We start from the raw sequence: 16,030 nt of genomic DNA, 5'->3' as shown, positions 1-16,030 counted from the left end.
GACAGACAGCTTCTCCTGCCAGTCCTTTGCCCAGGTCAATGATTCGAGGCTGGGGTACAAACGCTCTCATGGCTTTTAACCACATCCCCTGACACCAACTCGCTGAGTCTGCCACCCCCTCACCCAATACACAGCGTCCATCATTCATCATTTTCAGCAAATGTCACCAGGTGGAGATTGGGGGGGAGGGGGGGGGGGGGGGGGGAAAGAGAGAGAATCCCAAGTCCATCCTCCCCCACCCCACCCAACCAGAGATTCATCTGAGCCTGCCCTCCACCCCCACCCCCACCCCACCCCACCCCACCCCACCCCTTCCAGCTGAAGGCCAGGAAGGTGCTGCAGGATGTCCAATGATTGCAGTAAGAAGTCTCACAACACCCGATTAAACTCCAACAGGACTTTAGTCTGGCGTTGAGAGATTTCTTACTGTATTTCACCCCAGTCCAACGCCAGCATTTCCACATCAACAAGTGCAGGTCAGAAGGATGGCACAGGGACAGCAATGTAGATAGATTGGGGTGTGCTCTGCTGAGGGAGGGGCCTGCCTCCCCGTGGGGTGGGGCGAAGGAAGTGGGGAGGTATGTCTCCCAGATGGGCCTGCCTCCTGGGGGGGGGGGGTGTCCCATCACGGCTAATTCTAACCCCCCCCCCCCACCCCAGCTCTCTCTGGTTTTGTTTTTTGCGCCTGGCTGCACCGATCAGTTTCTCCCGAATTGCACACGCAGCTCCGATCGTCCCGGCAGCAGTAAGCCTCGCCCCACAGTGCGGACCGGACCACAGCCGGCAAAACAAAGTGTACGGGCACGCTAGAACGAGGATTCCGGGCTCGGATCCGTTTTACATCCAGTTCCGCCACTTAGCCTCCAATTGGTAAAAGCTGGCCCTCAGTGTCCAATTTCTATATAAAACAGCAACACGGTACAAACCATTTCCTCGCTGTTCCAGAAGCTTCCCCAGAATCCCAGCATTGCCCAGGTTGGGTGGCATTGTGTTGCTCCTTCGTACGGGCAATCTATCCATGGCTTCCTGCCGGGCCCCCACAAACTGCGGCCCAGCAAGGCTGTGCCGATTCTGCCTCATGGTCGGGATAACTGTGGATAAAGAAACACATCAAAATAAAAAGGTGGAGAAGCCAGAGTCCACACCTCCACCTTCCATCCCTGGAGGAAGGTGAAAAGCATCAAGTGCAGTCTGATAACTCGTCACTTTCCCACCCTCATTTCACCAGAGGCCAAGTTTTCTACATGAGAATAGACAACAGATGGAGACAATTCAACTTTCAAAGGTGGCACAGTGGGTTAGCACTGCTGCCTCACAGCACCAGGGATCTGGATTTGATTCCTGCCTTGGGTCACTGTCTGTGTGGAGTCTGCACATTCTCCCCGTGTTTGCGTGGGTTTCCTCCCACACTCCAAAAGATGTGTGGGTTAGGTTGATTGTGTCAGGCGGACTAGCTAGGGCTTGGGTGGGATTGCGGTTAGTACAGACTCAATGGGCTGAGTGGCCTCCTTCTGCACTGTAGGGATTCTATGGTTCTATGATCCAAGGCCAATCTTTCCCTAGAGCAGCAAATCTGGGAGCGTTGACCAAAAAGTAAATGAATTCTTCATGAAACTAGGGCTTCAGTGGTGCGATTGGACGGTTCTGTTCTCCTGATGTACATCCAGATATACCAGTATTCATTTCAAATTTCCACCCATTTACAGTACGGTCATTCCTGAAATGTAGTGTTATCTTGCTCATTCCGTTTGTGAGTTTTAATTCGTTTGTACATGACTATTCCTAAAGTGTGTAAATATCAGAGAAAATACTTCCATTCAGCCCATTTGAGCATAATATTTACTTCTTTTTAAATCCTTGTGCGACGCGGACCTTGTTGAGAGCAGCATTTGTTGCCCATCCCTAATTGTCCTCGAACTGAGCGTCTCACTCGGTCATTTCAAGAGGGCATTTGAGTCAACCACATTGCTATGGGTCTGGAGTCACATGTAGGTCAGAGCAGGTAAGGACAGCAGATTTCCTTCCCTAAAGGACCATAGGAGTTTATGACCCACCAGTCTCAAACAGCATGCCCAGAAGCTGTTTGTAGAGACATACCCAACAAGCCCGCGCTTGCAAAACTCAATACAGTTTCCAACATTAGATGTGATTCTGTGATTGGACAATATTTGCTAAACAATTCTCAGTGTGCTCAAAATTATACTGACAACTAATTTAAGACCCTTAGTCAGGCTTGTGTGGTGCATTTGCATTTACTGGAAGCTGCATCCATTAGTACACAGAACTCCTGCAGCAATTCAGTCCATCACCAGCATCCTTTTTTGGACAGAGAAACGGGCTGCTCCCGCGGTTTATAGTCAGGAAGTATAACTGTGGTCCAGGTAGAGTAACAGGTGAAGGAGCCCTGTTGCCTGCTTCCATTGGGTGAGCAATGGCTTGCCCCAATATGGCAGCTGGTACTCCACAAAGCCCACAGGGAGATGAAGCCATGCTGACTTTGCTTGATTATATTAAGCATTTCTAAACTCTGGTTCGAATTTCAAACACTGCTTTGCAGCAGTGGTCAGTCACCATCAACAAGTGTAATCTCCATGGCAACGTCATTAACAATCAGAGTCTACTTACCAACTTATCAGAACTCTCTTTTCATACAATATAAATTGTTTTTGCCTAAAGGTCCTGATGAGTACAGGATGAAAAGCTTTGACATTTCTGGTTTTTTTTCAAGCAACCCTCAAGTTCTGTACCACCGAACAATGACATCCGTCATGTTCAGTACAGCTGTAAGGATGGTGCATATTACAGACTGCAAGATCATACTTCTGAAAGTGGCCATAAAGCCTGTTTGTTTTTATTCACAGGCACGGTGGGACAGCAGTTAGTGCTGCTGCCTCACCTTTTAGAAATCAGGGAATCATAGAATCCTACTCTGCAGAAGGAAGCCATTCAGCCCATCACATCTGCACTGACTACAATCCCATCCAGGCCCTATCCCCATACATTTACCCTACTAGTCCCAATACTAAGGGGCAATTTAGCACAGCAAATCCACCTAACCCACACACCTTTGGATTGTGGGAGGGAACCCATGCAGGCACGGGGAGAGCGTGCAGATTCCACACAGACAGCGACTCAAGTTGGGAATCGAACCCAGGTCCCTGGTGCTATGAGGCAGCAGATTGCCATCACTCCACCGTGCTGCCCCGACTGACGTGTGGGCTGGAATTTTACTGCTCCTCCCACCACAGGAATCGGAGCAAGGGAGGGGCGGACCATGGAAATTTACGTTGACCTTGAGTGGGATTTTAGTCTCGGGATGAGCAAGGATTTAAAACCCCACCTGTGGTGTTTGAAACATCTGGGGCAAGCATTTGACAATAAATACACTTCCACATTTAAAGAAAATCACCAAAAATCCTAGAATTTTAGGAAAGAAAAATCGAGTGCAAGGAAACTCACCCACACATCCGGATCACAGAATGGGAAAGGGAGCGCACAATGTCTGTCTGTAACTGATCTCACCAGGTTCCCAGTCCTCAGCTCTGAAAAAAAAAAGGGAAAGCAGCTGGAATACTGAACTCACCTGGAGGGGGCAGGTATCCGTGGAACAGGACATTCCCACAAGACGAACGTTCCAAATCCTCACACAATTCCAGGCGGCGAACTGGGAACAGGGAGAAACACAGCATGAAATTCCCTCACAGGCCTAGCTCTGGAATGGAGAATGGAGAGAGTGCAGCTCCTCCACACGTTTAGTGCTGGGCAGAGAGGTTGGGTTCATTCCCAGGTAGATTATGAACAGTGCATTTCTCAAACACAGGTAGAATTGGCTACCCCAAAATGTTGGTAGTGAAGGATTTGAGGAGGCCACTGACTGTTCAGATGGGGCGGCACCGTAGCACAGTGATTGGCACGGCTGCCTCACAGTACCAGGGACCCAGGTTCGATTCTCAGCTTGGGTCACTGTGTGCGGAGTCTGCATGTTCTCCCCATGTCTGCGTGGGTTTCCTCCCACAGTCCACACATGCGCTGGTTAGGGTGCATTGGCCTAGCTAAATTGCCCCTTAGTGTCAGGGGGATTAGCTAGGGTAAATGTGGGGGTTACCAGATTAGGACCTGGGTTAGAATTGATGTGCCAAATGGCCTCCTTCTGCACTGTAGGGATTCTATGATTCTAGGAGACGATTAGGCTTTCTTGCTGGGCACAGTTACTGTCCGGCATTTGTACATCATTCTGTGTTTGTATCTCAGTCAGTGAGGTTCGGTGATAACCCCCACCCCCACACCTCACAAGTTGTTACTCCCAGCAGCGCTGAGGACACCTCTCTCGGTGGGAGGCTTGGGTGGGACATCAAACTGAGCAGCCTGAAATCCAGTTACTTGAAGCAAAGCAGAGAAACATTATCTAATATTTATCCCTCAGCTAACACTGGAACCGATTTCATTAGATTCTAATTCCATTCTGGAGTCTTGCTGTGCGTGTGGAAAACACAGACAAGGAGCACCGGAATTAGGAATGATAATGGGATCATCAGGATGGAGATGGCAGAGTAACTGGGCAGGATGGTTCTGTAGGTTAAGGGCATTGGAAAGGGATAATGAAGAGCAGCAAGTTAACCAGAGATTGCAAAACTGAAAAATGGGGAGAGTTATGGACCTGCCGGAATGCAAACACACAGAATGGGAAAAGGCCATTCAGCCCTTTGAGCTTGCTGCACCATTAAATCAGATCATGGCTGATCTTTGTGGTCTCAATGCCACTAACCTGTCCCACACTGATACATTCCTGACTAACAAGCGAGTCGCAGGGGATTTACATCTGTCTCCCACCCAGAGAAAGATCCAGGGAGAGAGTAGAGCTTCTTAAGAATCAACAAGGTCATTTACATGCAGATCCACAAGAGATGGGAGAGATCCTAAATGAATATTTCTCATCAGTATTTACTGTTGAGAAAAGCATGGATGTTAGGGAACTGGGGGAAATAAAGAGTGATGTCTTGGATTGTACATATTACAGAGAAGGTGGTGCTGGAAGTCTTAAGGTGCATCAAGGTAGATAAATCCCCAGGACCTGAAGAAGTGTACCCGAGTATTGGTGGGAGGAATTTGCGGGTCCCCTAGCCGAGATATTTGAACCATCAACAGCCACGGGTGAGGTGCCTGAAGATTGCAGAGTGACAAATGATGGCCTTTGTTTAAAAAGGGCTGCAGGGAAAAGCCTGGAAACTATAGACCAGTGAGTCTCACATCTGTAGTGGGTAAGTTGTTGGAAAGGATTCTGAGAGACAGAATCTACAGGCATTTAGAGATGCAAGGACTGATTAGGGACAGTCAGCATGGCTTTGTGTGAGTGGAAAATCAGGTTTCACAAATTTGATTGAGATTTTTGAAGGGGTAACCAAGAAGATAGATGAGGGCAGTGCAGTTGATGTTGTTTACATCGACTTTAGCAAAGCCTTTGACAAGTTAGCCCATGATAGGTTGTTGCATAAGGTTAAATCTCACAGGATCCAGGATGAGGTAGCCAAACGGATACAAAATTGGCTTGATGACAGAAGGTGGTTGTAGAGGGTTGTTTTTCAAACTGGAGGTCTGTGTCTCAGGGATCAGTGCTGGGCCCACTGTTATTTGTCATTTATATTAATGATTTGGATGAGAATTTAAAAGGCATGGTTAGTAAGTTTGCGAATGACACCAAGATTGGTGGCATAGTGGACAGTGAAGAAGGTATCCAGGATTACAACGGGATCTTGATCAATTGGGCCGTGGGCTGATGAATGGCAGATGGATTTTAATTTAGATAAATTTGAGGTGATGCATTTTGGTAGACTGAACCAGGGCACGACTTAGTGCTATAACTTTCCCCAGTGCCCTACTATTAACTGACTAAGAGATCTAGGGGTCCACTTTCAAGGGGCTATGAACCTGGAGTCACAGGTGGACAGAGTGGTGAAGGCGGCATTCGGTATGCTTGGTTTCATTGGTCAGAACATTGAATACAGGAGTTGGGATGTCTTGTTGAAGTTGGACAAGACATTGGTAAGGCCACACTTGGAATACTGCATACAGCTCTGGTCACCTTATTATAGAAAGGATATTATTAAACTAGAAAGAGTGCAAAAAAGATTAGGATGCTACTGGGACTTGATGGATTGAGTTATAAGGAGAGGCTGGATAGACTGGGACTTTTTTCCTCTGGAGCGTAGGAGGCTGAGGGGTGATCTTATAGAGGTCTATAAAATAATGAAAGGTTTAGATCAGCTAGATAGTCAATATCTTTTCCCAAAGGTAGGGGAGTCTAAAACTAGGGGGCATAGGTTTAAGGTGAGAGGGGAGAGATACAAAAATGTCCAGAGGGGCAATTTTTTCCACAGAGGATGGTGAGTCTGGAACGAGCTGCCAGAGGTAGTAGTAGAGGTGGGTACAATTTTGTCTTTTCAAAAGTGTTTAGATAGTTACGTGGGTAAGATGGGTATAGAGGGATATGGGTCAAATGCAGGCAATTGGGACTAGCTTAGTGGTTAAAAAAAAGGGGGTAGCATGGACAAGTTGGGCTGAAGGGCCTGTTTCCATGCTGTAAACCTCTATGACTCTATTCTCCTAGCATCCACTTTCTCAGCTGATATCTGAGCAATTTTGGAATTGGGTTATTGTAAACAAGGTGTGAATAAGGACGTTGGTACAGAGTTATTCTCTGGTTATTCAACCAGGAGGTTCTGCACTCACCCAGTGGAGTGATTCCATAGAATTCAGCTTCATGCCGAAGTGTCGCAATGTTCACACCTCTGTGGGAAAAAAAAATTAAAATCCTTCAACTTGAGAATTCCACAGCTTTTTAAACATGATAACGATGATATCAATAAACTGGAGCCAAATGATCGAGTCACGATCCCAGCCAGTGTTACTGCTGGACAGTCACCTCCCAGAATAAAGCCCAGCTCCATAGATCCTGCCAAGCTTCTAATTTGGGTTTAGAAATGTGGATGAACAGAGTCCCTGCCGATAACTTTACAGATATGCACAGATCTAGATGGATTACACAAATTACAAACTCTCTTACGGTCTCATTAAGTATACGGTCCCTGTTAACCAATAGGCGAAATGTGGTCAGACACCCTACATTCTGAAACCAAGTAGCAGTTCCACCCAATTCAACTTGTGGATTTCCCAGGACAGGTACAGCACGGGGTTAGATACAGAGTAAAGCTCCCTCTACACTGTCCCCATCAAACACTCCCAGGACAGGTAGAGCACGGGGTTAGATACAGAGTAAAGCTCCCTCTACACTGTCCCCCCATCAAACACTCCCAGGACAGGTACAGCACGGGGTTAGATACAGAGTAAAGCTCCCTCTACACTGTCCCCCCCATCAAACACTCCCAGGACAGGTACAGCACGGGGTCAGATACAGAGTAAAGCTCCCTCTACACTGTCCCCCCCATCAAACACTCCCAGGACAGGTACAGCACGGGGTCAGATACAGAGTAAAGCTCCCTCTACACTGTCCCCCCCATCAAACACTCCCAGGACAGGTACAGCACGGGGTTAGATACAGAGTAAAGCTCCCTCTACACTGTCCCCCCCATCAAACACTCCCAGGACAGGTACAGCACGGGATTAGATACAGAGTAAAGCTCCCTCTACACTGTCCCCCATCAAACACTCCCAGGACAGGTACAGCACAGGGTTAGATACAGAGTAAAGCTCCCTCTACACTGTCCCCCCCAATCAAACACTCCCAGGACAAGATACCACTCAGTTCACTGGGGGAGCTGGGATTCTTCAGCAACAAGAATCAAATTTTAAAATTTCCTTCAAAATTATTGTTGATGTTACAACCTATTGGTTGTTGTGTTTTGAGAGGGGATTTACGAGCTAGCTCATTGCCAGTAACACCTGTCTTCAATGAAGTAACATTTCTGCCCAGGAAAATGGGGTTTCTGTCCTGATCTCTTCCTGCAGTGACCGTACCTGGCATCGAGCTCCTTTGTGCGGAGGAAATTCAGAATGGAAGCAAAGACAGTTGGATCCCGATCAATGAAAATCTGTAACAAAGAGCAGAGAGCTTGAATTTAGTGAATTAAAGTCCACTCGAAACGTGTGGTCATTAGATTCTGGGCACAGGATCAGCCTCTGCTCAGTATGGATCTCTTATTAAAATGGGATGTCGCTGTTACTTACTGCTCCGGTTTCGTCCTTTAAGGTGGAGATCCTTCCGCTCAAGAGACTGAAACAGAACAAACATCAGTTACACAGGCTCACTGGAGATCAACTGAGTGTGCATTTACCCCATCACCCGTCCCCACACCTCACAGCCAGCCCCCTTCTCCCTGCCTCACCCGGCCCACACTCCCTCCCCTGCCTCCTGGCCCACATTCTCCACCCCAGCCCCATACAATGCTCCCAGATACACTGTCCCTCAGCCATTTGCAAGCCTCCAGCTCAACCCCAGCCTCCTGTCTAGTTCCAGGGCCCACAGCTCTCCCATTGGCCATTCACACAGACAAGCCCTATTCACTGCTAACTTAACCCACCAAACAATTCTGGGTAGGGGGGGGTTTCAACCTTCAACACTTGCTGTTTCGAAGGCTTGATGAAAATTCATTGCAAACTCGATCAGCAAAACTCTCCCTGCTACAAGGAAATTTCATCACGTGTTGGAGAAGCAAAGAAGTGACTTACCTCGAGAAGAAGGAGTCTGGGATCCAGGTGAGAGTCTGTCGTGAGGAACTGAATCTATATTCAAAAGAAATAATACCAATAAAAATCAGGGGATACAGTGGTATTATCGTTAGACTATTAATCCAGAAACTCAGCTAATGTTCTGGGGACCCAGGTTCAAATCCCACGACAGATGGTGGAATCGGAATTCAATGAAAAATATCTGGAATTAAGAATCTACTGACGATCATGAAATCATTATCGATTGTTGGAAAAACCCATCTGGTTCACTAATGTCCTTTAGGGAAGGAAATCTGCCGTCCTTACCCAGTCTGGCCAATGTGTGACTCCAGAGCCACAGCAATGTGGTTGACTCTCAACTGCCTCTGAAATAGTCTAGCAAGCCACTCAGATCAAGGATAATTAGGGATGGGAAATACTTGCTAGCCTAGCGAGTGACACCCATGTCTCCCGAGTGAATAAAAATACCCAGCACCCTCTGAGCCAGGCTATACAAGGTCTGCATCATACCAGGATTCAAAATACAAGGATGTGAGCAGGCAAATTCACTTTCAAAACTTGATAAATAGCCCAGAAAAATTCAGGAAAGTTTGCCACTTTAACCATATTACATTCTGGTTCCTCAATGTTGAGGGAATGTTATGGGACCAGAAACAAGGGACCATCACACCAGACATTTGATGGCATCGCCATCACTGAATTCCCTGCTATCAACATCCTGAGGATATCACTGACCAGAAACTGAACTCGATCAGCACAATAAATACTGCGGCTACCAAAGCAGGTCAGAGACTGGGGATCCTGCGGTGAGTAACTCACCTCCTGACTCCCCAGAGCCTGTCCACCATCTACAAGGCACAAGTCAGGAGTGTGATGGAATACTCCCCACTTGCCTGAATGGATGCAGCTCCAACAACACTCGAGAAGCTCCACACCATCCAGGATAAAACACCCCATCCACCACCTTCAACATTCACTCACTCCGCCACTGACACACAGTGACAGCCATGTGTACCATCTACAAGATGCACTGCAGCAACTCAGAGGCTCCTTAGGCAGCAGCCTTCCAAACGCATGACCACTTCCATCTAGAAGGACAGCAGATACAGGGGAACACACCACCTGCAAGTTCCCCTCCAAGTCACTCACCGTCTGGACTCAAGTTTATTTATTAGTGTCACAAGTAGGCTTACATTAACATTGTAATGAAGTTACTGTAAAAATCCCCTAGTCGCCACACTCCAGTTCATGTTCAGATACACATGAGGGAGAAATTAGCAGCATGTCTTTCAGACCATGGGAGGAAACCAAAGCATTGCTATGAGATGTGCAGGATGGTGACTAGTGGAGTGCCCCAGGGGTCGGTGCTGGGGCCTCAGCTATTTACCATTTATATAGATGATCTGGAGGAGGGAACCAAGTGTAGGGTGTCGAAATTTGCTGATGACACCAAGATTGGAGGAAAGGCAAATTGTGCGGAGGGTGTGGAGAGTCTACAGAAGGATCTAGATAGGCTGGGCGAATGGGCCAGGAAATGGCAAATGGAATTTAATGTTGGCAAGTGCGAGGTGGTCCACTTTGGTAGGAAGAATGGTAGGAAGGACTATCACTTACGTGGCGAAAAACTGCGGCAGGCGACGGTGCAGAGGGACCTCGGGGTCCTTGTGCATGAGTCGCAAAAACCCAGCTTGCAGGTGATCAGGAAGGCGAATGGGATGCTGGCCTTCATAGCGAGGGGGATTGAATATAAAAGTAGGGAGGTCTTGCTGCGGCTGTATAGGGCATTGGTGAGGCCGCAGCTGGAGTACTGTGTGCAGTTTTGGGCGCCATACTTACGCAAGGATACTTTGGCCTTGGAGGGAGTGCAGAGGAGGTTTACTAGGCTGATGCCGGGGTTGAGGGGGTTGAGCTATGAGGAGAGGCTGAATAAACTAGGCTTGTACTCGTTAGAGTTTAGAAGAATGAGGGGGGATCTCATTGAGACGTATAAGATGATGAATGGGATGGATAGGATAGAGGTGGAGAGACTCTTCCCGCTCAGAAAGGATAATAGGACTAGGGGGCACAGCCTCAAGATAAAGGGGGGGGGGGGGTGGTTTAGAACGGAGTTGAGGAGGAACTTCTTCACTCAAAGGGTGGTGAATCTCTGGAATTCTCTGCCCGTTGAAGTGGTGGAGGCTGCCTCGCTAAATATTTTTAAGACGCGGGTTGATGGGTTTTTGATAAGAGAGGGGATTAAGGGTTATGGGGAGAGGGCAGGAATGTGGAACTGAGCCACGACAGATCAGCCAAGATCTTATTGAATGGTGGGGCAGGCTCGAAGGGCTAGATGGCCTACTCCTGCTCCTATTTCTTATGTTCTTATGAGACAGCAGTGCCAACCACTGTGCCACCAGGCCACCCTACTCGGAAATAGATCGACCGTTCCTTCACTGTCATTCGGTCAAAATCCTGGGACCCCTGTCTAACAGCACCGTGGACGTACCTACACCTCAGAGACTGCAGCGGTTCAAGAGGCAGCTCATTACCAACTTCTCCAGGGCCGTTAGGGATGGGCAATAAATGCTGTGAATGAATAAATAAAATAAAACAAGAAAAGTTAAATCCTTTCCAACAGCTTTCTTCCTCTTTTACAGCTGCATGGTGGTTAGCACTGCTGCCTCACGGCTCCAGGAACCTGGGTTCGATTCCAACTGGGGTCATTGCGTGGAGACTGCACGTTCTCCCCGTGTCTGCGTGGGTTTCCTCCCACAGTCCGAAGATGCGCAGGATGGATTGCTGGCTATGCTAAATTGCTGCTTAGTGTCAGGGGGATTAGCAAGGTAGATACGTGGGGTTACGGGGATAGAGCCTGGATGGGATTAGAGTCAGTGCAGGCTTGATGGGCTGAATGGCCTCTTTCTGCACTGTAGGGTTCTATTTATTGAAAAATTGCTTTGGGAATAAAGTTTTAATGAGGGAAAATGGGGGATGAGGAACAAAGCTTGTGGGGGAAATCTAGATTTTTCTGTTCCCCTTGATTTTTCTGCTATTGAAGCTTTAGTCTGGAAACACTTCCTGTCAGTTGTGTAATGAGGCAGGTAAAATTAATAATCTTCTTGTGAGGGATCACAATATGGTTGAACTGCTAATATAGATGGAGGGTGAGGAAGTAGGGTCCCAAACCAATGTCCTCTGCTTGAACCAGGGGGAGTACAAGAGGATGAGGGCGGAGTTGGCGAATGTAGACTGGGAGCGCAGACTAGTTGGTGGGACAGCTGAGGAACAGTGGAGGATTTTTGAGGAGATTTTTCTCAGTACTCAGCAAAAATACATTCCAATGAAAAAGATGGAAAGTAAGAAAAGGGATAAGCAGCCGTGGATATCTAAGGAAATAAAGGAGAGTATCAAATTAAAAACCAATGTATACAGAATGGCCAAAATTAGTGGGGAACTAGAAGATTGATTTTTCTTTTCAAAGCTTTCTCAAAGAACTACTAAGAAAGCAATAAAGAAAGGAAAGATAAGATAGATTATGAAACTAAACTAGCACAAAATATAAAAACTAATAGTAAAAGTTTCTTCAAATATATAAAATGGAAAAGAGTGGCTAAAGTAAATGTTGGACCCTTAGAAGATGAGAAAGGAGCTTTAATAATGGGAAACGAGGAAACGGCTGAGGCCTTAAACAAGTTTTGTGTGTCGGTCTTCACATTGGACGACACAAATAGCTTACCGAAAATTGACGGTCATGGGACCGTAGGGGTGAGGGCCTTAAAACTAAAGAGGTAGTGCTGGGTAGGCTAATGGGACTAAAGGTAGGTAAGTCCCAGTGTACTAAAAGAAACAGCAGAAGTAATAGCAGATGCATTAGTTGTAAATTATCAAAATTTGCTGGACTCTAGGGAGGTGCCAGCTGAATGGAAAACAGCTAATGTAACACCACTGTTTAAAAAGGGAGGTAGACAAAAGGTGGGTAACTACAGGCCCCTTAGCTTAACATCCGAAGTTGGGAAAATGCTGGAATCTATCATTAAGAAATAGCAGGACACCTGGAAAAGAATGGTTCAATCGGTCAGGCGCAGCATGGATTCACAAAGGGAAAGTCATGTTTGATGAAATTACTGGATTTTTATGAAGATATAACGAGAGTGGTTGACAGAGGGGAACTGGTGGATGTGGTATTTTTAGATTTCCAGAAGGCATTCGATAAGGTGCCTCACAAAAGGTTGCTGCATAAGATAAAGGTACACGGAGTTGGGGGTAAATCGTTAGTGTGGATTGAGGATTGGCTGTCTAACAAAGTCAGAATAAATGGGTGCTTTTCCGGTTGGCAGTCGGCGACTAGTGGCGTGCCGCAGGGATCGGTGCTGGGGCCTCAACTGTTTACTGTACACATAGACGATCTGAAGGTGGGGACCAATGTAGGGTAACAAAGTTTGCTGATGACACAACTATGAGTGGGAAAGCAAGTTGTGTGGAGGACACAGTCTGCAGAGAGATTTAGATAGGCTGAGTGAGTGGGCGAGGATCTGGCAGATGGAGTATAATGTTGGCAAGTATGAGATTATCCACTTTGGAAAGAATAATAGTAAAACGGACTGTTATTTAAATGGTGAAAAATTACAACATGCTACTGTGCAGAGGGACCTGGGGGTCCTTGTACATGAACACAAAAACCCAGTCTGCAGGTGCGGCAGGTGATCAAGAAGGCAAATGGGATTTGGCCTTTATAGCGAGGGGGATTCAGTATAAAAACAGGGAGGTCTTGCTGCAACTGTACAGGGCACCCAGGATTCCCAGTCGCGAATGTTTAATGGAATGGAATGTTTAATGGAATGTTAAATGGAATTTAATGTTGGCAAGTGTGAGGTGGTCCACTTTGGTAGGAAGAATGGTAGGAAGGACTATTACTTACGTGGCGAAAAACTGCAGCAGGCGACGGTGCAGAGGGACCTCGGGGTCCTTGTGCATGAGTCGCAAAAACCCAGCCTGCAGGTGCAGCAGGTGGTCAGGAAGGCGAATGGGATGCTGGCCTTCATAGCGAGGGGGATTGAATATAAAAGTAGGGAGGTCTTGCTGCAGCTGTATAGGGCATTGGTGAGGCCGCAGCTGGAGTACTGTGTGCAGTTTTGGGCGCCGCACCTGCGCAAGGATATTTTGGCCTTGGAGGGAGTGCAGAGGAGGTTTACTAGGCTGATACCGGAGTTGAGGGGGTTGAGCTATGAGGAGAGGCTGAATAAACTAGGCTTGTACTCGTTAGAGTTTAGCAGAATGAGGGGAGATCTCATTGAGACGTATAAGATGATGAATGGGATGGATAGGATAGAGGTGGAAAGACTCTTCCCGCTCAAAAAAGACAGTAGGACTAGGGGGCACAGCCTCAAGATAAAGGGGGGGCGGTTCAGAACGGAGTTGAGGAGGAACTTCTTCACTCAAAGGGTGGTGAATCTCTGGAATTCTCTGCCCGTTGAAGTGGTGGAGGCTGCCTCGCTAAATATTTTTAAGAAGCGGGTTGATGGGTTTTTGATAAGAGAGGGGATTAAGGGTTATGGGGAGAGGGCGGGAAAGTGGAACTGAGCCACGACAGATCAGCCATGATCTTATTGAATGGCGGGGCAGGCTCGAAGGGCCAGATGGCCTACTCCTGCTCCTATTTCTTATGTTCTTATGTTCTTATGTTTAATATTACTGGGGCAGGGCCATGGGCCCAGAGGCGGGGAGAAGCCAGGGGAGGGTGGGCAGAAAAATGTAGATAACTGTTTTATTATTGCTGGATTCTTGGCTGCCCTGCTTGGCCCCACAGCTCCCATACCAGGATATCCCTTAATAAAAAAAGTCACCCAAAAAGTTTGCACATTTCTGCTTCCAGAAGAGTTTGGATTCTAACTTAAATCTTTCCACCTAAGCACCCCCTTAAAGCCAAAACATAATGCCTAAACTCAAATAGTCACCCTCAGGAGTATAATCTGACCTGGGGAGGCTGGGGGCAGGGGGAATTCTGTAACACACACTCTTTGACCCAGACTAAGGGTCAGCACGGGATCACACAGCATTCGGACTCAGATTCAGCCTCCATATAACACCCCACAGGGTCACTAACATAGACCTGAATAATTCTGCTCTCAATAACGTGGGGCTGGAGAAAACCAACTCAGATCAACACTTCAGCCGTGCAGACAGAACGAACTCCAGCCTTCTCTGATGGATTCTGTAAGTACATCACTCTGCAACAACCCCCAAATCCCCTCTACTTCCCAATCCCCACCACCCCCACACCCCCGTCTCACAGAAACCACCACTCCAAAATGTCACAGGGGACTGACAGAAACCTGTGAAGCATAAAATTACAGTGGTAAATATGGCAAATGTTTTGTCCGAGTATGGCAACTAGGGGAATTTCACAGTATCTTCATCACAGTGTTAATGTAAGCCTATTTCTCACACTAATAAATAGACTAAATCTGATTGTCCAGTGATCACACTCTGATGTTAGAATTTATGCTCAGCCATCAGTACAGCATTGCGACACACATTCTACACTGAGACCGAGGTGCTGGCACCCAAGGGAGACACCAGCTATTCCGCGTGTGGGTGTAAAAACATCCAACAATTTTATATCAGAGAAGTTCTTCCTGAAATTCTGGCTGATAACACTAAGTTACATTTATAAATGTAACACATTTAAATGCAATAAAAAAATTTCAACACCCCTCACAAGGTATGTTAAATCCACCATGATTCATATTGAGCAGAGGACCGAGTCTGGTCAGAAAGGCAGGTTTCAAGGAACATCTTATAGGTGAGACTCTTTAAAATGTTCCTTTTTGAGCAAGTTTTTGGTTCAGATCCAATATCTACTCTTACAGTTGTGACAGGTTTTGCTTCTTGATATTCCTGTCTGGGATACTTCACTACTTGAAAAGGCCAGGTTAAAGACGTTTTCTGTTGTAAAACACAGAGGTGCAGAGAGGGAATTGAGCAACATTAACTGATCGTTTCTCAGAGCTGTTTACCGGATTTGGTTGTGGGTACATCAGCTGCAACGTTTGTTGCCTCAGACGGTGACTATATTTGGCTACAACACACTTTGCCACATCCTGAGCTCGTGAAAGCTGTTAGAAACAAATATTTCTTTTGCCATTTGAGCAGTTTCCAGAGGGGTTTAAGAATAAAGACCAGAATCAGTCAAAACAATGCCACAAACATTACAGGAAGACATTAAACAGCAAATAGACAGAACAGGTTCCTAAATGCAATTGTTTCAAAGCAGTTTACGTTTCAACAACTCCAGACTCTGACCCTACATCAGTAGAAATTCCTGTATGTATCAGTAACACGCTGATATGAAAGGTTTGCAATGCTCAGG

The 16,030-nt window shown here is 46.8% G+C and overlaps 1 protein-coding gene across 1 annotated transcript in view; it reads right to left on the bottom strand.

Annotated features, from left to right (window-relative positions):
* shkbp1 (SH3KBP1 binding protein 1) overlaps positions 1-16,030 on the bottom strand; it is a 38,425-nt gene that overhangs the window by 22,265 nt on the left and 130 nt on the right. Inside the window, exons 2-7 of the mRNA XM_080218364.1 lie at positions 8,683-8,736; positions 8,182-8,227; positions 7,972-8,045; positions 6,727-6,785; positions 3,584-3,664; positions 927-1,091 (exon numbers count right to left, since the gene is read on the bottom strand). Of these exons, the coding sequence (XP_080074490.1) occupies positions 927-1,091; positions 3,584-3,664; positions 6,727-6,785; positions 7,972-8,045; positions 8,182-8,227; positions 8,683-8,736 (479 nt within the window). The remainder of the gene's footprint in view (positions 1-926; positions 1,092-3,583; positions 3,665-6,726; positions 6,786-7,971; positions 8,046-8,181; positions 8,228-8,682; positions 8,737-16,030) is intronic.

This window comes from Carcharhinus amblyrhynchos, unplaced genomic scaffold (assembly GCF_965287045.1).
Source record: "Carcharhinus amblyrhynchos unplaced genomic scaffold, sCarAmb.v2.hapA scaffold_37, whole genome shotgun sequence".
In the NCBI taxonomy this organism is placed as follows: domain Eukaryota; kingdom Metazoa; phylum Chordata; class Chondrichthyes; order Carcharhiniformes; family Carcharhinidae; genus Carcharhinus; species Carcharhinus amblyrhynchos.
This window is presented reverse-complemented; position numbering and strand designations above follow the sequence as displayed.